At 37.1% G+C, this 24,207-nt stretch overlaps 2 protein-coding genes and 1 long non-coding RNA gene across 6 annotated transcripts in view; 1 reads left to right on the top strand and 2 right to left on the bottom strand.

The window, feature by feature from the left end:
• LOC114455171 (cysteine/serine-rich nuclear protein 3-like) overlaps window positions 1–24,207 on the top strand; it is an 88,646-nt gene that overhangs the window by 58,422 nt on the left and 6,017 nt on the right. The window lies entirely within an intron of this gene.
• LOC114454797 (uncharacterized) lies at window positions 2,460–4,310 on the bottom strand. Its single transcript, XR_003672626.1, has 3 exons — window positions 4,258–4,310; window positions 2,559–2,621; window positions 2,460–2,472 (listed from the first exon to the last, which is right to left on the bottom strand). It is a non-coding gene; the product is annotated as an uncharacterized LOC114454797 (long non-coding RNA).
• Window positions 17,755–23,852, bottom strand: LOC114454776 (transcription factor 7-like). 4 transcript variants are annotated; one of them, XM_028435536.1, is made up of 8 exons: window positions 23,560–23,852; window positions 22,201–22,396; window positions 21,040–21,092; window positions 20,875–20,940; window positions 20,609–20,756; window positions 20,294–20,401; window positions 20,090–20,185; window positions 17,755–17,791 (listed from the first exon to the last, which is right to left on the bottom strand). In XM_028435536.1, exons 1-7 carry the CDS (start codon window positions 23,562–23,564, stop codon window positions 20,126–20,128), a joined length of 636 nt encoding a protein of 211 aa, XP_028291337.1. In that variant the 5' UTR covers window positions 23,565–23,852; the 3' UTR covers window positions 17,755–17,791; window positions 20,090–20,125. The 4 variants fall into 4 exon arrangements, with proteins under 4 accessions (XP_028291337.1, XP_028291336.1, XP_028291334.1 ...); XM_028435535.1 differs by lacking the exon at window positions 17,755–17,791 and adding an exon at window positions 18,076–18,181; XM_028435533.1 differs by lacking the exon at window positions 17,755–17,791 and adding an exon at window positions 18,387–18,619.

Below are 24,207 nucleotides of genomic sequence, written 5' to 3'. Positions count from 1 at the left end.
TAATAATAATAATAATAATACTAATAGTAATGGTTATAATAATAATAATAATGGTAAATGGACTTGATTTATATAGCGCTTTTATCACCACACTGAAGCAGTCTCAAAAGCGCTTTACATATCAGCTCATTCACCCAATCACTCTCACATTCACCACCAATGGGACAGGACTGCCATGCAAGGCACTAGTCAACCATTGGGAGCAACTAGGGTTCAGTGTCTTGCCCAAGGACACTTCAACAACATAGTCAGGTACTGGGCTCGAACCCCAAACCTCCTCGATCAGAAGACGACCTACTACCACCTGAGCCACGGTCGCCCTCCTAATAATACTAATAATAATAATAATAATAAATAATAGCAAAAAAAAATAATAATGATAGAATGAGAATACAGTCCCTATAATTTAAAAAATTAATAAAAATAACCAATACATCAATATGAGAATATAATGATAATTAGATGAAAAAGCAATAACAAAAATAATACAGTAGTAGTACATCTATACAATAATAATATTTGTCAAATGCAATGTATGCAATGTTATCAATAAAAACCTGACCACTTTTGAACGTTTTCTGGGTTCCTTTTGTTTTATTTAAGTCTATCTATCTATCTATCTATCTATCTATCTATCTATCTATCTATCTATCTATCTATCTATCTATCTATCTATGTTGTGTAAGCACATCATTCCTCTATAGATGTAATGTACTGTATGAGAAATTGCCACCGTTCCAAAATGGTCACCCTGTCAGGTTCTGTTTAGTTTTCTTTGTGTTTAGCTCTTGTGGTTCTTTTAGTTATTTAGTCTTAGTTTATTCTGATTTTCGAGTATCTCCTGTGTTTACTCTTGTCTTTGTGTTTCCAGTATTCCCTGCTCATGTCTCCACCTCCCGGTGATGTCAGTGTGTTTGGGTTCTGACTTCATGTTTTCCACCCAGGTGTGGACCATTCCCAATCAAGCTTCCTGAAGTCTGCTATCATCTCCACTGTCTTTAAGCGTTGAGCTTCATAAAGAGTACATTGGTAAATTAATGGGACAGCATCTACATAGAATTAAGTTGCAAAAGAAAATGTATTGCTGAAATTCTAACAGAGAATTTAGGTTGTGGATGAGCTCATGTGCATTCAAGAAAGAACATTAATGAATATCAACAATGTGTACATGCTGGTGTTCAGTTTTCCATTTAATAGAAACTCAAAAATACATTTCCATTACAGCTACACAACAAAAAGCCATGAATGTAAAAAGAAAAAAAAAAAGATGAGCAATTCTAACTGGCTTTGGCATTAAAAAACACAAAATATAAATATGTTTTAACAAAATGGTAAATATAAGCACATCTTCTAAGTGTGTACAATTTTAATGACAAATGCAATTAAGGCAAATAACTGGAGCTTTGTGTAAGGTGACACTCTTCAACAAGAAAAAGGATGAAATAAAAACCTCATGTAAAAAAGACCCTAACCTCATATAGACACAATAACTGTTTCAATACATCCCAACAATCAGTGCATCTAGAGTTGATTATTGCCACCAAACATACTGCAATACAAAGGTTTTAAATGCATTAAATGACTTTGACTTGGCAGAACAACCTTTTTAAGTGTTTGGATATTTCCTTCATCTTCAACCCGTGTCTATTGCTCAAAATAGCAAATAGAGATTTAGAGTAGGCGAGCTACAAATCTGTAGAGAGGGATCCTCCCAATGGACTAGTATACCTTGTCTTTAAATGCACCACACAGTATAGGAATATCATCTACCAAATCAGCTAGTTTGGGCAGCTGGGTGGGGGTTTGTTTGTTGATAAGGAGCTACTGACCTCTTCAATGGACCCGCTCTACACCCTGGCTTTTTAACGTACTACACTATGCAGGGCTTACATATTACATAATCATCGTAAATTTAAAAAAAGCACAATTGTACGCAAATCAATACCATATCAAGGATGGAAATGACAATTGGGAAGTAGCAAGATCACGGATAATATGTATATTAATGTTCTTTTAACACATAACTAGTGACTTTAAGGAATGTTCACTATGTTTGGCTTTGATTGAAAACCATCTGTAAGTAAGAAATTATCGCCTTTTGTCACTTGCCTTGTAACAGACATCGTACATGAAATGAGACGTTGTTGTAGTTGTGCTTCGCTTCTGTTCATTATATGAACATTTCAAACAGTGCTCTGTAAGTGTAGTCTGTGGTAAAACAGCCACTTTAATGCAGTTGTGAAACCTGCTTTAACTATCCTGTAATTGTGCGTGTAAATGCCTGTTCAAGGCACAGTTAATACAAGACATACCTTGTCATAGTTTAAAAAAAAAAAAACATCTTAAATGTTACGTCACAGTAAATGATTGATGTAACATAATATAATGATTAATGAAGTATTTTACTCTTTGCTGGAGGACAGGACCCGCTGGGTGAACGTCTCAGTCCTGCTCGACTGTTTCACACCTGACCTGAAAGTGATAACAACAAATGGAATTATTAAAATCAAAAACACCTTTTGTAGAGGAAATACAGGGCTATTTGAACAGCTTCCTACCTAATAGTGGTCGTCTCAGTGGTGGTGGTAGTTCTGCCATCTTTGGAGACAGTAGTGGTGGTGCTAGAAGGAAATAAACGCACACTGATAAGTTGTTGTATTGTTAAAAGAAAATAATAACCATGTTTGTACAATAAACTAACCATTGTGCTTTTTTTTTTTTTTTTTTCTTTTTAATGAAGTTTACCACTGTTTCAGATTTGAGAAGAAATGAGAAATGCATGCTAAACATTTACCTTGAGGCACTCCCAGGAGGTGAGTGGCTCAGAACAGTTTTCGCAAATTTTGGGTCTCGACTATGTTTTGTTTTTATTGTATCTGATGCCTATTGGTCGATTGATCCGTGGTTTTAAAAATGTGTCTTATCGTTTTTATGCTGATGATATCCAGTTGTACTGCTCCTTTAATGACTCAGAGTTTCACTTTTTATCAGAGTTCTTAGACTGTATATCCTGTCTCAAAAACTGGTTGTCATCAAATTATCTCCAGATAAATTCAAACAAAACAGAAACTCTGATCATTGCTCCTGATAAAAAGATCCTCTAATTAAAAACTCTCTTGGTGATCTGAGCTCATCTGTTAAAACCAGCCTCAGAAACCTTGGGGTTGTTTTTGATCAGTCCATGTCTTTGGAGGGACATTGTCATCATTTGACTAAAAACTGTTTTTATCACCTGAGAAATATTTCTAAAGTGAGGCATCTATTATCAAAATCAGATCTGGAACTGGTCATACACGCATTTATATCATCTCGTATTGACTACTGTAATTCTGTTTTCACTTGTTTTAATAAGTCGACCCTAAACAGACTCCAGATCATTCAGAACGCTGCTGCCAGACTTTTAACTGGTGCTTCTAGAACATCCCATATTACCCCCATTCTTGCTACTCTGCACGGGCTTCCAGTTAAGTTTCACATAGAATATAAAATATTAGTTCTCACGTTCAGAGCATTACATGGTCAGGCCCCTAAATATATCTCTGACTTGTTGTGCCCCTACTCATCAGGGCGATGCCTGCAGTCTTCAGGTCAGGGTCTCCTAAAGACCCCAAAAACTAAATCTAAAACCAGAGGAGACCTGGCGTTCCAGGCTGTAGCTCCCAGACTCTGGATTAACCTGCACCAGTCTCTCAGGGAGCTCAACTGTGTGGACACTTTTAAAAAACTGCTGAAGACTAAACTTTACAGTAAAGCTTTTAGTTACTGGATTTTAATTTATATTTATCCTTTAATGTTGCTGTTCTTATGATGTTTATGCACTCTTGTTTTATTATTCTATTGTGTTGCACTTGTACTTTTACCACAACTCTGTACAGCACTTTGTGATTTTATCTGCAAAAAGCGCTTTATAAATATCAATCAATCAATCAATCAATCTTTATTTGTATAGCGCCAAATCATAACCAATGGTATCTCAAGGCACTTTACAGTAGAGCAGTCTTAAGGACGGACTCTTCATTTTATGGATACACACATATGCATATATACGTATATACACATACAGATGTATCCCACACCCAACAACATGAAATAAACTACTTACTTACTATATATACACCAAAAAATTGAAATAAAGCCTGGAAAACTTATAGGTATGAAAAGAACGATTTAAATCCTCAGAAGCCTATTGCTGCTCCCTTGTGTGAGCACGTGACACAGCAGCATTCATCACACTTCATTTTTGACACATGCACTCACTCAATATCTTCATCCTCATCATCAGCCCTTTTGATCCAGCTATCGTCTCCAAGGAAACCTGTTCTGGCCCGGGCTACAAACACAGGACAACAAGAATTTGAACTTTACAGCATCAATTTATCTTCAAGCAAATATTTACAAGATTGTCTGATAAAAACTTAGCATCTTATACATAAAATAAATGTATTGTCACATCATCAAATAATATCATTTTCAATTGGATTTTCCTCTAAAAACAAATGTCCTTCAGGTCAACATTGTCACGTGTTTTTCAGTGTGTTTTTCAGTTCCTCAGGGGAGTCTACTGTCATTTATTACAGTATAATATTTATCTCTTATCGGTCCTCAGTGGATTACCTTGGGAAAGGCTGACAATCATCCACCACAAATGTCAGACAAAGGTTGTCAGAGTCTTTCCTAATATCTACTCTACTCTGTAGCTAAAGACTTTTTCTTTCTAAGAATGGTTTAAGTAAAGGTATTTGGCCCATATACTGCGTGTAATGATGGCACTATAGTGACTCACACTTGTTTGCCATATCCGGGCCACTATACAGCCATAGCAATACCAGATGACAACCACAAAACAACCAAATAAACAAGCATTCACCCAAATGTGGGTCACAATGCATTGTCATTCTGACCCAAATCTGGCATACACTCTATTTTCTGGTCTGGCACATTTACCAGAATTGTTAATGCTAACTTGCCATAATTCAGTCAGAATTGGCCCAAATATGTTTTAAGATACCTGAGCCACGTTTGGTACTTTATATGTGGGCCACTTTAGGTTCACATTAAGATTAGTGGATTCTAACTTGAAATAATTCATCCAGAACTGGCCCAAATATGTTTTAAGATAGCTGGACCACGTCTGGTACTTTATACAGTATGTGGGCCAGTTTGGGCTAATATTCAGAATTGTTAATGCTAACTTACCATAATTCAGCCAGAACTGACTTAAATATATTATAACTGGGCCACGTTTGGTACTTTATATGTATATAAATATCAATATTGCCAAATGCAGTAGCTTGATATGATTTATATTTTTTTTTCTCAAATTATTTTTATTACCTTTTTTTCAACAGTTTTATACAAATCATTCACATGTATAAATTGAATGTAAACTGAGAAGAAAAGAAAGAAAAACAAAGGCACAAAAGTAAAAATAAAATAAAAAATCCTGCACACACTTAAATAACTCGGTCAAATTAAGTATTAGGAGGTCCGTCCAAATTTACATATCATTATAATAATTAATAAAGGGTTGCCAGATTGAGTAAAACAATTGTTCTTTTTTCTTTAAAGAATATTGAATTTTTTCCAATTGTAAATATTGCATTACATCTCTGAGAAGGTGTTGATGAGTAGGAGGGATTTTATTTTTCCAGTTTAGTAAAATTAGACGTCTGGCTAGCAACATCACAAATATAATACATTACTTTGCAAACTGTTCAAATGTATATCTGTAGGTACAACACCGAATAATGACATTACTGGATCAGCTGGAAGTTTAACATTGAAAATGACTGACAAAATCTCAATTATTTTGTACCAGTAGAAGGTGATGTACGGACAGTTCCAAAATGTGTGAGACAATGAAGCAGGGGTATAACCACAATGTTCACAAGAAGCATCCACTCCCGTAAACATCCTGGCCTGTCTTTGTTTGGAGAAGTGCAATCGATGTAGAATTTTAAACTGCAGCAGACCATGTCTGATACAAACTGAAGAAGAGTGGATCTTTTTTTGAGATTCAGTCCATTGGTCGTCTGTGATATTTATTCCCAAGTCTTCATTCCAAGCATCTTTTATATGGTCAAGTGTAGTTATACAATTTATCTGTGAAAGGTTATTATATATTTCAGAAATGGATCCTTTTTTAAGTGGGTTATTCAGTAATACATTGTTCATAGGACAAACTTCAGGTTGATTGGGAAAAGAGGAAAATGTTGTCTTAGTAAAATTATGTATTTGTAAATATTTTAAAAAGTCTTTGTTATCAACATTAAATTTATGTTTTAATTGTTCAAATGTTGGAAATAATTTATCAATGAAAAGTTTTATAATTGCATGCACTCCTTTAAGGTCCCATCGTTGAAATGTTTGACCTGAAAACAACTTATGTGCTTGATTACCAGTTATTGGAGTAAGGACTGAACATTGATTCCACTGAAAGTGTCTTCTGAACTGAGACCAGATTTTTAATGAATGAGACACAACTGGATTTTGACTCTTAAATTTAGAAAGATCGGAGGTATAGTATATCAATGATCTCAGTGTATTAGGGGAGAAAGCTTGATTTTCCATCTGTTCCCAATCAGGTTTGAGAGATCCATTCCAAAATGACATACATCGAATATTGCAGGACCAATAATACAGCCGGAAGTTGGGCAATCCCATTCCTCCTATGGGTTTGGGTCTTTGTAAAAACATTTTTTTAATTCCTGGTGTCTTTTTATTCCAAATAAAAGATGTAATTAAAAAGTTTATTTTGGTAAAAAAGTTCTTATTAATCAAAATTGGAACACACTGAAATAAAAAGAAATATTTTGGCAGAACATTCATTTTGATGATATTAATTCGACCAGTGAGAGAGATCAGGAGATTAGACCACTTCTCGATCTGTTGCTCCATTTGTTTGTATAGATTCACAAAGTTTTTGCTGAAGAGGCCAGAGATTTCCTGCGTGATATTTATTCCAAGATATTTGAAACAGTCTGAAACAGTGAAGGAAAAAGGGCTGAGTGTGTGTATTTGAATTTTTGCTTTAGAGCTAATTGGAAACAGTATAGCTTTTTGACAGGTTTATTTTATATCCCGATACTTTACTGAAATCTGATAGCATGGTCATAATTTTTGGTAGCGACAAAGATGGATTTGAAATGTAGAAAAGGAGGTCGTCTGCATACAAGGATACTTTATGTTCTGTACCCTCTCTTACAATCCCCTTATAATCGCCCGCAGAGCGCAGCAAAATAGCAACAGGTTCTATGACCAACGCAAACAACAAGGGAGACAGAGGGCAACCCTGTCGTGTAGAATGGTGGAGAGGGAAAGAGCAAGAATCCATATTATTTGTGTGAACACACGCTTTAGGTTGAGCGTAAAGTAATTTAATTAAAGAAGTATAGTAGGGGCCAAATCCAAACCTCGGCAGGACAGAGAAGAGAAAATTCCACTCGACCCTGTCGAAGGCCTTCTCGGCATCTAGTGAGAACAATATTTCCATTACTTCCTTATTTGGGTTAGGAGTGTAGATAATATTGAACAGTCGTCTGATGTTATAAAACAACTGCCTGTTATCACTTCCACCTCGTCTTACTTAATAAAACGTCATTCAGAGTTCTTTGTACTGATGGCTTGAAAGTTTAATGTTGTACATAGCTTGAGCATAACACCAATGTTTTCACCGACGCCACCGTCGAACTAAAAACACAACATAAGAATACCATAAGGTAGAAACAAGGTGTAAAATAAAGACATAAAATTGCATAAAATATATAAAACATACCTCGCTGGCTGACCCATAACTACAAGGCAGAAATGAGGTCTTATTTAGCACTTTTGTTGTTTTAAACCGTGGCCTTGATAAGCTAAGCTGTGCTTCTTGCTTGGGGTGTGCATCACTCTAAAACGCCCCAGCGGAACCAACATAACAAATAATTGTTCCTACCTGGGAATATTCACATAAATGTCCTAATGACATGCAAAAATATGCTTAAGGCAAAATAAAATACATAAAACAAAAGTATGGCAGTAAAACTCCCACCAATCACAACCTATTGTGATTTCCCTTTAAAATACAACATTATACAAACATATTCAATCTGCTTCTAGCAATAAAACTGTTTTGTGTACTGGTCTATCAAGATACACTGGTTTGACAGTCCTTTTTCCGTCGTCATTCAAGGTTGAATCGCTGAGCAAAAGCTTTACCTTTCTGACTCTTCCATCCGCACTAGGATATACTTCCGTTACTCTTGCCAATTTCCACTTGTACCTTGGAGAATTGTCCTCTTGAAGAATAACAATGTCATTCACCTTTGTGTTCCTTTTATCCTTTTGCCAGATTTGTCTCTGTTGAAGATTGAGAAGATATTCTTTCTTCCACCTTGTCCAGAATTCATTGGCTAAAAACTGAACTTGGCGCCATCTCTTTCTTAGGTACAGATCCTGACTCACAAACTCGCCAGGAGGAGGCAGAATGATACTGGATTTCATCATAAGAATATGATTTGGTGTAAGAGGTTCTACACTTGGATCCGATAGGTTTTCTACTGTTAATGGTCTGCTATTGACAATAGCCATAACTCATAAGGAATGTTCTGAGGGAAGCACTATCAAGTCTCTTAGAGGACTGATCTAGAATAGCAGTTAAAACACTTCTAACAGTCCTTATTTGCCTCTCCCAAACACCTCCCATGTGGCTTGAAGAGGGGGTATTCAGAAAACTCGCATCCATATTGTTTAACTGTTCTTTTCTTACGTTCTTTGTGCATTCAAAAACTCTCCCTTAGCACCTACAAAGTTAGTACCTTGGTCACACCTGATTTGTCTTACATGTCCACGAATAGAAATAAAACAACGTAACGCATTAATAAAAGCATCACTAGTAAGATCATCTAGCATTTCAATATGTATTGCTCTAGAACACATACATGTAAAGAGAAGACCATACCTTTTAAGTTCTTTTCTACCCTCTTTCACAAAAAAAGGTCCAAAACAGTCAATACCACAGTAGGAGAATGGGGGTGTCGTTTCCATTCGATCCTCTGGTAAGTCTGACATCCGTTGATCTTGAGTATTTCTTCTGTACTTTCTGCAGGATGTGCACTTGTAGATGTGTGAAGCAACTGCGCTGCTGCATCCTGTAATCCATAGGCCATTGGAACGCAGCTCGTTGACAGTTATTCCTCTTCCTTGATGCCGCACTTTCTCGTGGAAGTGTTTAATGAGTAAAGACGACACATGACTTGATTTTGGGATAATGGCAGGATGTTTGACATATGGGTGAAGACTAGATCTTGTTAAACGTCCTCCCACCCTAAGTACTCCCTGCTCATCAACAAATGGACTTAGGTTGTGCAACTTGTGTGTCTTATCCTTAAGTTGAATGTCTTTTCCTTGTTTTAAGTCTCTGATTTCCTTGCTGAATGTGTTTTCTTGTGCAAGTTTTATTATGAACAGTTCTGCTTCTTCTCTGTCTCTAACATTTGTGTTTTCACCTTTTGTTTGTGAGACTCCTTTAAAATCTTTCACAAATTTCCTTAGACGAGCAATAGCTTTAACAGCTCTTCTCCAGTCTGAGAATTTGATAAGACGGTAGTATTGTTCTCTTTTCCTGTACCTTGGTGTTGAGCACATGAACTGTTTTAAGCTCAGGGTCATTAGACATGACTTCAGTATCCTTGTCGTTTTCAATGAGTAGCTCTCTTTGCCACAAAAACTCTGGACCTTTAAACCAGTTAGAGTCGAATAGCTGTTGGACACTTAGCCCTCTTGATGCGTGGTCTGCAGGATTACTTTCAGATGGCACATGATGCCACTGTTGGGGATCTGTGAGTGACTTTATTCTTTGAATCCTATTTGCCACAAACACGTGAAATCTTTTAGCATCATTATTCACGTATCCTAACACAACTTTCGAATCTGTCCAAAAATGTTCTTGCAGATCGCTTATTTCCAGTTCACTTCTTAGCATTACACTTGTCCTTGCTGAGACTACTGCAGCCGTTAACTCAAGTCTAGGGACTGTAGTGACCTTGGTTGGGGCTACACGTGCCTTTCCCATGACAAGGGCACAATAAACATCCCCTTTGGAAGTGACTGTTCTTAAATAACTACATTGTCCTTAGCCTGTTACACTAGCGTCTGAAAAGTGGTGTAAATCCCACTGTGCAATGTCTGTGTTTGTTGGTACAATACATCTTTGAATTCTCACCTTTGACAAGTTTTGAAGATCGAGGAGCCAGGCTTCCCATTGAGTGCGGAGATGATCCGAGAGTGGCTCGTCCCATCCTACTTTCTCTTGACATAACTGTTGCAGGATTTGTTTACCTCTTAAGATGAACGGTGACACGAATCCTAGTGGGTCATAGACTGATGCTACTGTGCACAGGATTCCTCTTCTTGTGATTGGGTGCTCTTTCACAGTTATTCTGAACTGAAACTCATCTGAAGAAATGCACCACTGTACACCGAGTGCTCTTTCTATCAGCGGCTCTCCAAGTGCCAGATTTAAGTCCTTGACACTTTCGGCACACTCCTCTTTTGGCAGTGACCTTATCACAGTTTCACTGTTTGATATGAACTTATGTAGTCTTAGTTTACCTGTGCTACACAGCTCTCTTGCTTCTTTGACTAGTTTGATTGCTTCTACTTCCGACATCACACTGACAAGTCCATCGTCAACATAAAAGTTCTTCTGTATAAACTTGACTGTACTTGGGGCGAACTTGTTCTCTCCTTGTGAGGCTAGATGTTTTAAACCAAAGTTGGCACAGCCAGGTGAAGAAGCAGCGCCAAAGAGATGAACTTTCATGCGAAAAACAGAGGGCGGAGCACTTAGGTCACCATGCTCCCACCATAGAAACCGTAGGTAGTCCTGGTCTTGAAGGGTCACATGAAACTGGTGAAACATACGTTCCACGTCGCACATTACAGCTACTGAGCCCTTCCTGAACCTACAGAGCACTCCCACCAAGGTGTTTGTAAGGTCAGGCCCTGTAAGCAGGTGCTCATTCAGTGAGGTGTCTTGATATTGTGCAGAGCCATCAAAGACTACACGTATCTTGCCGGGCTTTTGGGGGTGGTATACCCCATGGTGGGGAATATACCAGGCAGGGGTATTACACAGTTCTTTCTCTGGTACTTTCTCTGCGTCACCACGTGCAATTATGTCCTTCATGAAATTTACATAGTCTGTATAGTACCTTTGGTCCTTTTTGAATCTGCGTTCGAGACTGCTTAAACGTTGCATTGCACTTGACTTGTTATTGGGAGATTTGGTCTGTCGCTTTTGAAAGGCAGTGGCATTTCATAATGTCCGTCCTGCTTTTGTTTAATTCCTTGTTGTAGCTTTGTAAGGAAGCGAAGATCTTCTTGTGAAATGCTTGTCTCTTCCACTGCTCTCTCTGAAAAGTCTGATTCGAGTGCTTTGATTATATCTGGAAATGTTACTTCCTTTACTTGTGTCTTGCAGACATAATGAACTTCATTCTTTAGCTTTGTATTTAATTCAGTCTCTGGTATTACTTGTCTTACAAAGATGCGGTGACTTACTCCAATCACATCACTGACTGCTTCACATGAATCACAGTAACTTATGATGCTCCAGCCTAAATCTGTTTTCTGGCATATGGCTGGTTTTCTCTCCACATACAACTTCTCTAGGCATTAAAGCTTGTGGGCAGTTGTACCCTAACAGAAGCCCTATTTCACAGTCCAGTGGTGGAGCAATATGTTCAATGAAATGCTCCAAATGTGGCCAAGCCCTTGCAGTGTCTGGAGTAGGAATGTGACCACGATTAGCAGGTATAAACTCACGCGTGTAAGCAACTGGCACAGTAAGTTTCTTCTTGGAAAACAGTCCTCTTATTTGCAGAGCTTCAAGTTTTGTGCATGGGACAGTTGTTTTCTTAGATGACATTGTAGATAGTTTGAGCTTAACTTGAGTTTTCTTTGTGTCCAAGTTGTCTGCTACTTCGTTGAGAATGAATGATGAATCACTCTGTGTGTCCAGCAGAGCATAGACAAGTACTTCCTTGCTTGGTTCACTGTTTGTGGATACATAGACAGGTACTATTGCAGATGTCTGTGTATTATTACTTTCATGAGTCACTCTGTTAGATGTACTTTCACTGACTGTATCTTGTGACTGTGTTACTTGTTGCTTGGTTTCTTTTTGTTCACTTACTTGTTGCTTTTTATGTTGTTCTTTCGTTGTCTCTTGTCTTTGTTTTTCTTCATGCAAGCAAGTGGGATGGCGTTTGGAACATGTGCTGCATGTCATCCGGTTGCTGCAATTTTTGGAGAAATGGCCAGTGTTTAAACAGCCAAAACATAGTTTTTCACTTTGAATAAACTTAACTCTCTCAGTTACTGGTTTCTCAGTGAACTTCCAACACTTGTGTAAACTGTGTCCTGCCCTTTTACAAAGGACACAGGACACCATGCTCCTTTCAGTAGAGTTGGTTGTGAAGATTTTTGCTGTATCTTGTCTCTTCTGAATGGGTGTAAATTGAGGTTTTGTCTTGGGTTTGTCAGAGTCAATTTGTCTTATGGCTTGGTATGATGTAATGGGATTACATGCAATACTTGCCTCCATTGACAGGAACGTTACAAAGTAACTGAAGAGTGGGAACTGTCTGCGCTCCAGCTGGTACTCTGTGGCTTTTCGATTCCATCTGTTACTTAACCAGTCTGGCAGTTTAGCAGCAAGTTTTTGGTTCTCAATACCATCATGAGGATGTTCAGATTATCATTATTAATCATTGCAGATTGGCAGCTTTTTAAAAATCCACAAATTTTCTTAACTCTGTACTATCTTTACCAGTGAGTTTTGGCCAGGAGTGTAACTTGTCCCTAAAGGCCATAGCAATGACAAAAGGCTCACCGTAACGTTCATTGAGCATATTCCATGCTGCTTCATATGACTCTTCAGACCCAATCAAGAAATAGCCATCTAAGGCTTCTTTAACAGTGCCACCTACATACTTCTGTAGGAAGAATATCTTTTCTGCAGTGGGAATGTTCTTTCTCTCTATGAGAGTTTGAAAGGATGCCTTCCAATGCTTAAACTTAAGTGGATCCCCACTAAATACTGAGGGTTCTGGAATAGGTAGTCTATTAGCTGACATAGCTTCTGCCAAAACCTTTATAAGCTCACCTGTACTCTCATGAGTGATGTTTGACTCTCTTGGTGATTGTAAGGGCATATGAGCAATGTTCTTGAGCTCTGATATCTGTACATTTGCAGGATTTAGAGTGAAACTTTCTTGCTTTACTGCAAAGTAGTCTTCATCATAAACTTCTAGTTTTGCCTTCGCTGCATTGAATCTTTTGAGATTTTCCAGTCTTTCAATTTCTCTTTTCAAGTTCTCAAGTGACTTTCTCCTTGCAGCATTTTCCTCTTGTTGTCTCTTTATCATAGCCACTTTCTCCTGTTCTCTTTTAAACTTGCGCTCAGTTTCCTCTTTCTCCTCTAGGAGGCGTTGTGACACTGCGGCTGCTTCTTGTTCTGCAGTTATGCGTTTGTCTTCTTCTTCGAGCATTTGCACTTTTTCTCTATGTCTCTCTTGTTCAGTCATTATCTGCAGCACAGCCCTTGTAGCTTCATACTCTGCAGCAGCTTCTTGTCTTTTGGCTGAGGCATTAGAAACAACTGTAGTGGCTTTAGACAGACTATGAATTGAACTACCAACAGAGCTAGAGGATGCAAATATAGAGCTAGCATCAGGCCATACGATCTCTTCTTGCTTTTCTCCTTCAATGTGAGATTTAGCATTTTTCACAATTGCGTCAGTCACTGATGTGCATTTGTCTATCTTGGAACGCATGTTTTGAGGTGGGCCGTCATTTGCTCTATATTCATCATAAACATCATTAAGCTCAGTTACTTCTCTTTGAACAGTGTCTATATGCCTTCAAGATGTCTACTGGATCTCCCTTTATCACAGATTTTTTAGCAACTTTAATCAATGCCTTCCATCTGTCATAAATGCTGTCAAAGTGACGTTGCAGCCTTTGTAACTTTTCCTTGTGAAATTCTTTTCCTTTATCTGTGAGTGTGCGAAACCTTTCACTTTTACGCTGCTCAACTTGCACTGTTTGCTCTAAGGTTTCTTCGATTTGCCTTCTTCTGCAGCTTGTTCTGCAACTTCATTTGTTTCTAACATTTTGATTTTATTGATATTTTATTTACTTATTTCTCTTTTCACTTTTACTTGATGAAAATGTACTTTTTATTTATTACTTGACTTGAGAAATTAATTGTGAACTTGGTTGCATTAATTCCCTTCTTGTTACCTTATTTACTGTTGTTGTCAGGCTTAACACAGTTCCTATTGTTCTCCTCCTTGTGTCACTTTCCAAACATAAACTTGAATGTCTGGCCTCTGGACGTCTGGTTGAGGTAGCAATGTTTGAACACGTGTCTCCATAAACATTTGCAGCAGGCTTGGTCCTTGGTTGCAGTGACGCGATATCGCCACCAGGGGGCCGGGAATCATGCAGGTCCGAGTTCGACTATCACTTCCACCTCGTCTTACTTAATAAAACGTCATTCAGAGTTCTTTGTACTGATGGCTTGAAAGTTTAATGTTGTACATAGCTTGAGCATAACACCAATGTTTTCACCGACGCCACCGTCGAACTAAAAACACAACATAAGAATACCATAAGGTAGAAACAAGGTGTAAAATAAAGACATAAAATTGCATAAAATATATAAAACATACCTCGCTGGCTGACCCATAACTACAAGGCAGAAATGAGGTCTTATTTAGCACTTTTGTTGTTTTAAACCGTGGCCTTGATAAGCTAAGCTGTGCTTCTTGCTTGGGGTGTGCATCACTCTAAAACGCCCCCAGCGGAACCAACATAACAAATAATTGTTCCTACCTGGAATATTCACATAAATGTCCTAATGACATGCAAAAAATATGCTTAAGGCAAAATAAATACATAAAACAAAAGTATGGCAGTAAAAGCCTGTCTTTAACAAATCCTGTTTGGTCTGGTGACACAACAGTTGGAAGAACCTTTTCCAAACGCATGGCTAAGATCTTTGCCAATATTTTGTTATCTACATTCAATCCTTGCCAGATTTATAAATCAAAGAAATGCATACATCGTATAATGTAGGAGGTAGAGAACCTGTAGTCAGTGCTTCATTATAAACACTTAAAAGAAGTGATGAAATTTGGTCTATAAAAGTCTTATAAAATTTGACACTGTAACCATCAGGTTCAGGGCATTTAGAGTTTTGCATACACTGTATGGCTTGTTTTATTTCTAAGTTTGATACAGGTTGTTCTAATATCTTTTTGTTTTCCAAACTTATAGTAGGTATTTGAAGGTTATCAAAAAAATGTTCTATTAAGTTTGGATCATTATTCAATTCTGAGGAATACAATTTCATATAGAAGTTCTTTAAAGTATCATTTATTATTTTATGATTTGTTGTTGTCTGACCAGTATCTATTCGTATCTCTGTTATTAACCTTGACGATGCTTCTTCTTTAATTTGCTGGGCTAATAGTTTACCTGTTTTTTCCCCATATTCATAATTTTTGTACCTTAATTGTGTCAAGGATTTAATGATTTCTGCTGTATATAGTAAACTGAGTTCAGTTTGCACTGACTGCTTTCTTTTAGATCAGGTGTTGGGGAGTTACCATAAACTCTGTCAATTTCTTTAAGTTCTTGGGTCAATTTTAACTCCTTTTCCCTCCATTGTTTATTTTTTAAGCTACTCTGGCAAATAATCTGGCCTCTCATATATGCTTTAAATGTTTCCCACAAAGTAGATCTTTTTATATCTGGATCATCATTTGTGTGAAAAAATATTTCAATTTGTTTCTGCAGTTCTTCAATTATTTTTATCATCTGATAGAAGTGCATTATTAAACCTCCATTTTTTGGTTATCGGGCCATATTCCATCTCTATTTGAAATGACACCGGACTATGGTCAGATAACACAAATGCTTTGTAATCACAATATTTAATGTTTGTTAAATATGCATAATCGATTAAAAAGAAATCTATTCTAGAAAACGAATGATGAACCAGAGAGAAGTAAGAATATTTCCTTGTGTTAGGAGATAGAACTCTAAATGGATCAAATCATTTATAGGTGTTCATGAATCTATGAATGGTTTTGGCAGATTTTGATAAGATAGATGATTTTTGTGATGATCTATCATTTGTTGGGTCTAACACCAGGTTAAAATCTCCTCCAATTATTAATTTATGGGAGTCCATATTAGGTAATGCTGTAAAGAAAGAACTAAAAAAAGTCACGTCATCAACGTTGGGGGCGTATACACTAGCTAGAGTAACTGATTTATTGTGCAATTTTCCTGTAACAATAACATATCTTCCTCAAGGATCAGATATTACTTTTGATGCTGAAAAAGGAATTGTTTTTTTAATAATTATAGCTGCCCCTCTGTTTTTTACTGGAAAATTAGAATGATGCACCTGTCCAATCCATTTAGCTCGCAACCGTTTATGATCCTGATCTTTTAAGTGTGTTTCTTGTAAAAACCCAATATCCATGTCTAATTTTTTAAGGTGAGTCAATATATTCCCTCGTTTAACAGGTCCATTGAGTCCTTTACAATTCCAAGAGATAATATTGACCAAATTTTTATGCCCAGATAAATGCAAAATATTATTTTTAGCCATAACTGTTTATTAGGAAAAATGAAAAATTACTCGGCCTCCAATAAAGGTAGAAATCATATTTAATAGTAGTGCAGGTGAAAATGAATTGTATTCTTATCATCAGCCGCTGCTATCAACAATTCACTTACCTGACAAGAAATGAGCCAAACAAATTCAGATGTTGTCCAGATTTTAGCCTCGTAGATCCTGGTTCAGCTTCACTAACCACAAACACCTCCTTTCCTCTGATAACTTTTGACATCGTTCTCCTTGATTTGATATAACTTTTGACAGTCTATAAAACTCCAAATGTTTTTATGGTCTGACCGATTGGTACAGCCAAAAACACGTCAGTAATTCACCAGTTTCTGTGTGTAAGTTTCACTGTTTAACTATCTGAGCCCTTCCAGCCTCTTCTGGCTCATATTTTTTATAAGACTCAGCACTTTTACACTTCACGTGCAACTTATGTACTCACATGTAAGGAAGGGTCATTAATGTATAGGTTGTATAATTCATTTTTTTGTAAAAGGGTGGACTATTGAATTTACTGATTGGTTTGCGCCAAAATAATTTTTCAGCAGCAATATCCACTGGAAAATGATATTGTCCACTTTCATTACAAATCCTGGTCCCTGAACAGCTTAAAAACCTTCTCCTGAATTATTTCTGAAAACCCAGTTTCCTTATTTACAGAAATTAAAAAAAAAACAAAAAAAAAAAGTAATCGATAAAATATTTATTGACACATTGACATTGGTCAATGATTTTCTATTGACTCTGAATAAATAGACTTCTAATACCTTTTTGTGATGTGTGTGTGAGTTAGAAAGCAAGTTCTTTTCCCACTTAGTTCAAATATTGTTTTATTATACATTTAGATACATATATAAATATATAAATATATATATAGCTATAGATATAGACATGAGATAGAAATTTGAACAACAACAAGGCTGATGCAGTTGCCATTGTTGAAGTTGTTGCTGATGTTGCTCTTGTTGTTGCTGATGCTGTTGATGGTGCTGCTGACGTTGCCCTCGTTGTTGCTGCTGATGCTGCTGTTGACATTGTCCTTGTTGTTGCTGTTGCCGTTGTTACTGCTGACGTTGCCCTTGTTCTAGCTGTCTGTCCTTGGTGCTAGGAAAAAATAGAGAACAGCTGACAAGTCTTCTGATTCAACAACAAAAGCAACGTCAGCAGCAACGTCAACAGCGGCAACAGCATCAGCAGCAACAACAACAGGGGCATTGTCAGCAGCAACATCAACAGTGACAGCAGCAGCAATGACAAGAACAACAGCAACATCAGCAGCAACAACAACAGTTGGCCCTGTTGATGTTGCCGTTGAAGATGCCCTTGTTGTTGCTGCTGCTGCTGTTGATGTTGCTGCTGACATAACCCTTGTTGTTGCTGCTGATGCTGTTGATGACATTGATCTTGTTGTTGCTGTTGCCGTTGTTGCTGTTGATGTTGCTGCTGACGTCACCCTTGTTGTTCTTGCTGCTGATGCCATTGCTGTCCTTGATGCTAGGAAAATATAGAGAACAGCTGATGAGTCTTCTGATTCAACAACAAGGGCAACGTCAGCAGCAACATCAACAGCGGTAACAGCATCAGCACCAACAACAAGGGCAACTTCTACAGCAAAATCAACAGTGACAGCAGCAGCAATGACAAAAACAACATCAACAGCAACAACAACAGTTGCCCCTGTTGATGTTGCCATTGACGATGCCCTTGTTGTTGCTGCTGCTGCTGCGGTTGATGTTGCTACTGACATAACCCTTGTTGTTGCTGCTGATGCTGTTGATGACATTGATTTTGTTGTAGCTGCTGATGCTGTAGTTGCTGCTGATGTTGCTGTTGACATTGCCCTTGTTGTTGCTGTTGCGGTTGTTGCTGTTGATGTTGCTGATGACGTCGCCCTTGTTGTTCTTGCTGCTGATGTCGTTGCTGTCCTTGATGCTAGTAAAATATAGAGAACAGTTGATGAGTCTTCTGATTCAACAACAAGGGCAACGTCAGCAGCAACATCAACAGCGGCAACAGCATCAGCAGCAACAACAACAAGGGCAATATCAGCAGCAACTACAACAGCAACAGCAGCAACAACAAGGGCAACGTCAACATCAACAGTGGCAACAGCATCATCCTTGATGTTGTTGCTGTTGACGTCCTTGTCGTTGCTGCTGCTGTTGCTGTTGATGTTGCTGCTGACATTGCCCTTGTTGTTGTTGCTGCTGATGCTGTTGCCACTGTTTATTGCTGCTGATGTTGCCCTTGTTGTTACGGCAACAGCAGCAGCAGCAGCAACATGGGCAATGTCAGAAGCAACATCAATAGTTGCCACTGTTTATGTTGCTAATGATGTTGCCCTCGTTGTTGCTGCTGCTGTTGACGTTGCTGTCGACATTGCCCTTGTTGTTGCTGCTGCTGTTGCTGTTGCAGCTGTTGATGTTGATGCTGTCGTTGCCCTTGCTGTTGCTGCTGCTGTTGACATTGCCCTTGTTGTTGCTGTTGACTTTGCTGCTGAAGTTGCCCTTGCTGTTGTTGCTGCTGATGTCGTTGCTGTCCTTGGTGCTAGTAAAATATAGAGAACAGCTGATGAGTCTTCTGATTCTACTGCAGGCTTGTTTCTAGGTGAGTTTCTATGATAGAATCCACCATAAACTAAACTAATTCACATCGTTAAAGAACATCTTAGATGCTGATATATGCATTTCAAACAATCTATGGAGAGCACAGACACAATTTGAAGTTAAATTGATGCAAAACTCAATACTCTTAGACTGAGACATTAAAACACATCTGATTAAACTTGTTCTCAGAGAGTGTGTCCATGTCTGCACATCACATTAAGGTACACCTCATTTTTGTTTTAGAGCATTGATGAATTATTATTAGTATTGATTAAGGTATCGACAATATCCAAGCAATAAGTGAGAGATATTATTCCCAGTATGTTATTCTCTTCAAAATTTCTTGATATTGTGAGAAATTTATTAATGTAATTCAGGAAACCCTTGTGAAATAATTTGATGAAAATTGCACAGTTTGGGAAAAACTGAGAGTTCTTTCGACAATTTGCAATTAAAAATGACTGCCATCATGTGATCTAAGCATGAAAAGACTAGAGTTTCCTTGAAATACTTGGAGAAGCTGATATATTGTTTTCTATGTCATTTTAACTTTTTTCCAAGGAGATGAATTGGATGCTCTAAAGTTTAGTTTGACATGTGTCTTAGACTAAAACAATAAAACACACAGTTGAGATTAAACCTGTGTTCAGAGTGTGTGTCCATGTCTGCACATTACTTTAGATACACATTATTCTTGTTTTATAGTAACTGATGACCTGATTTCACATTTGTGGAAAAACCATTTTGAAATAAAATCCTCATAAAATGAAGTGATGTTTTGAGTAATGATACTTACCGTTAGTATGTTGGTGATGTTTATTATACATTCCCATCAGCAGGAGGGTGGAGGCAGAGGTGGAGCTTTAGTCCGTGATTTTTTACTCTTTTTCCCCTAAAAACAGACACGTGAAAATTCTAGTCAGCTGATTAAACACTTCCACAGTCATGATGTCATCACCTCTAAGGTTGATGGGTAAACATTTCTGCAGAGTAGACTTACGTAGTTTGCTTTGTTGCTCCAGCCGGGGTTATTCAGAGCATGGATGTCAGCTTCTATTTGGGCTTCTGCTTGAAAGAGTTCTCTTTTGTTTTCTTCCAAAGACTTCCACTGTGGATGGACAACAACAAAGTGTCACACACACACACACACACACACACACACACACACACACACACACACACACACACACACACGCACACACACACACACACACACACACACACACACACACACACACACACACACACACACACACACAACGAAGACAAAAATGTGAAGATCACAGATAACTTATTGAGGAACCAACAAACGTACACGTTCAGAAAGAACTTTGTTGATGGCAGCACTGTTTCTAATGCCGAGCTCTTCCTGCACCGTCTTCCTCTCACTTTTTAAGAAAAGCATGAATGCGTTGGGAGGTTTCTTAACATATGGGCCCTTACCCTCCTCACGCTTCCTTTTTCTGAAGGAACAAAACACAAACAGTGAGCAGAGAGTAGTAGAGAGAGAGAGCAGGGAGACACTCTGATCAAGAGTTACTCAGAAAAAAATGACAATTAAAACAACTCAAGGACACTTACTTTGGAACTGGGATGGGTTCCAGGGCCTCTGGTGGCATGACAGCCAATAACTCATCCAACTCATCTCTACAAAGATAAAAACATAAACACGCTGGATGAGAAATCATGTCACAAACATGTGGACCAACGTCTGACGGATCAGGTGTGTTTGTTTGCTTTGCTTACCGTTCTTCAAAAGACGGAAAACATTCACGTGGGAAGAAAGGAGTGCTGTAAAACTGGAGACACAAAAACATGAATGTTAGACACCAGGGTTTGGGTCAATTGCATTTTTCTATTACAATTACATCCTCAATTATCCATGTTCAATTACAACTATATTATGAGTATGGTGACCTGCATTTTTTCCAATTACAATTCAAATTACAAATATGATTTTCCCCCTGAAAGTCAATTACAATTACATTGTCAATTACTAAAGTTCAAATTCAGTTAATCACAATTACTGAGCCTGGAATGAATAACCCCATAAAATGTGACCTTCCTCTTATGTTAGCTTTCTGTTAGCACCATGATAACGGGTCAGTTGTCTCCCACATCTTAAATCAACTATAAAATACACTAAAAATTATTATCTATCATTCAGTTTGTTTTTGATCTCTTGGTTAATTTGTTAGACTTCCTAATTAATGAAAATATTGGTATCATTGTTTTTGGTGTGGGCGTCTGAGCCTCTTTTCTGTCAGTATACCCCCAATTATTATTATTTTTTCCTTCAATTTTTAAAATTGTCTTAACAGTAAAAAAAAAGCCATATTTTTCCATTTTTATGCCTTACTATATACAGCCATATCTCTGAAATGTGGGTGTTCTACATTTTATTATTTTTATTTTATTTTTATTTTTATGCCTTACTGGATTTTATGATAGCCTTATCTAAAAAAAAATTCCCAGATTTTTACATTCTTGTGCCTTGGCACTGAATAATTACTATTACAAAGTCAATTATCTGAACTCAATTACAATTTAATTATGATTACAACAGCAACAGTTTTTTTTTTCAAATACAATTACAATTATAATCATTTTATAATTGTAATTAGATATCAATTATGTGATTACAATTTTTTTTTTATCCCAACCATGATATCAACCATCCACCAAAAAACTACTGCTAGGGTCTGTCAAAGAAACCAAACTGGGTGATATTCCAATGCCACATAAGGACTGGATAAAAAGATGTAAATAAATCCATTAAAAACTGTGTTTATAACAACAACAGAGTCATATAGAAGAATGAGGAAGGGTCTGTCTGTTCTTAATGGATGAACAAATGTATGCTGTGATGTTGCCCACATTGGCACCATGTGTTTCAGTGATTCTTACTTGGAGGTCTGTTAACGGTGGAGGAGGACATTTACAAAGAGGAGGAGCAGGAGATGACATCACAGGGTAAGTCGCCCAGTGCACCAGTCCTGCAACCTCTGGATACAGCTCCACAACATCTGTAATCTCAGGAAGGAGATTCTTCAACTCCTCCTCCTCCTGGACCACAGGATCCATCAGCATGTTCAATGGTATCCTGTGACACAAAGAAATAAACAAGGAGACAAAGAAAATAAATAAGATACACACACACACACACACACACACACACAAAGAGAGAGAGAGAGAGAGAGAGAAGCTGGAAGGAATATAAACTAAACATAATACACAAAATGATTCCCAAAACACATGAATCAACAGTGAAATACACAAAAACATTAAAAAAAAAAATCAAAATAAATGAAAAATTGCACTAAATGACTCAACAAAGACAGACACAACTACTTCAAGGAACAAAATGACTATGAAAACAACAAAACATTATAGAATAGCTACAAAGACACACAAACTGTCAACAAAGTTACACAAAATGACAAGAAAATAATAATACAGAAAGTGACCCCAAAAATGCACAAATCAATAACATAAATCAAAAAAAGACAGAAAAATACAATAAGAATCACACAAATAACAACAAAAACACACAAAATGACTCCCAAAACACACAAATCAACAGTAAAATGCATAAAAACGTAAAAATAAATGAAAAATTGCACTAAATGACTCAACAAAGACAGACACAACTACTTCAAGGAACAAAATGACTATGAAAACAACAAAACATTATAGAATAGCTACAAAGACACACAAACTGTCAACAAAGTTACACAAAAAGACAAGAAAATACAGAAAACCACAACAATAATACAGTGACCCCAAAAATGCACAAATCAACAACATAAATGCAGAAAAAGATAGAAAAATACACAAAATAACAATAAGAACCCCCAAAAAATACACAAAATGACTCCAAAAACACACAAAATGACCCATAGCTTGCCAAATTATTTGAATTCAAATGTTATGCAAATGAAAATATATTTAGAGGATGCACAAAACACTTGAAAATTGCTCTTCTATAATAGTTAGCCAAAAAAAAAAAAAAATACGTTACGAAAAATGTTAGAACATCATTAAAGACAAGTCAGTTTTGTGTAAATACTTGTGACACACACTCCTATCAGCTGTATATCATTTAAATTAGTAGTTATATCTGTAATTATGTTGCTATTATTATTATTATACTTTGTGATGAATGACCTCCACATGTACGAAGATGTCGGAGCAGTGCTGCCGCCTGGTGGAATGTAGTAGGAACTACTTGACGGTAAAATAAAGCCTAATAAAACTTCTACTTACTTCATTTTGAGAGCGGAGGTTGTTAATATGTGATATTCTGGTTGATAATGTTCAGAAATAATCGCTGGCGATTTCTGAGAGAGTTTTCCTTGTAGACTGAACAGTGAACTGCAGACACAAATACTGGAAAACGGTTTGTTTTCTTTCTAACCGCTTATATAGGGTGAGAAATGACGCGGTTGCCATGGACAACGTGTATTTAAATAATGCACTTTTTTTTTTAAAGCAACATTATTGTTTTTGTCTAGTGTGGATAAAGCAGTGGTTCTCAACATTTATTGGGTTGTAACCCCATTTTGATATCACACATTTCTGGTGACCCCAGAGCAGGACCGGCTTTAGGCCATGGCCATGCCTGAATAAAAATAAAGTTTTTATTTTAATTTTATTTATTTTGTTCAAGTCAATACACAGTGTACACAATATTATTTATTTCAAATATCAAGACAATACAATTCAATTCTGCGACACAACACACCATTGGAAAAAAAAACAACCTTTTTTTTTTTTTTTTTAAATCAGAATAATGCACTATTATACAATATAACACCTACAGGTATAGTACAAATGTCTCGAGGAAACAATAAAAATAAAATAAAAAAAAGGTGCAAAATCCAAAATCAATTCTTTTCCTGTTTGGTTTTTCTA

Source organism: Gouania willdenowi, chromosome 21 (genome assembly GCF_900634775.1).
Source record: "Gouania willdenowi chromosome 21, fGouWil2.1, whole genome shotgun sequence".
NCBI lineage: Eukaryota > Metazoa > Chordata > Actinopteri > Blenniiformes > Gobiesocidae > Gouania > Gouania willdenowi.
Note: the sequence above shows the minus strand (reverse complement) of the source record. Positions and strands in the feature narration are given on the sequence as shown.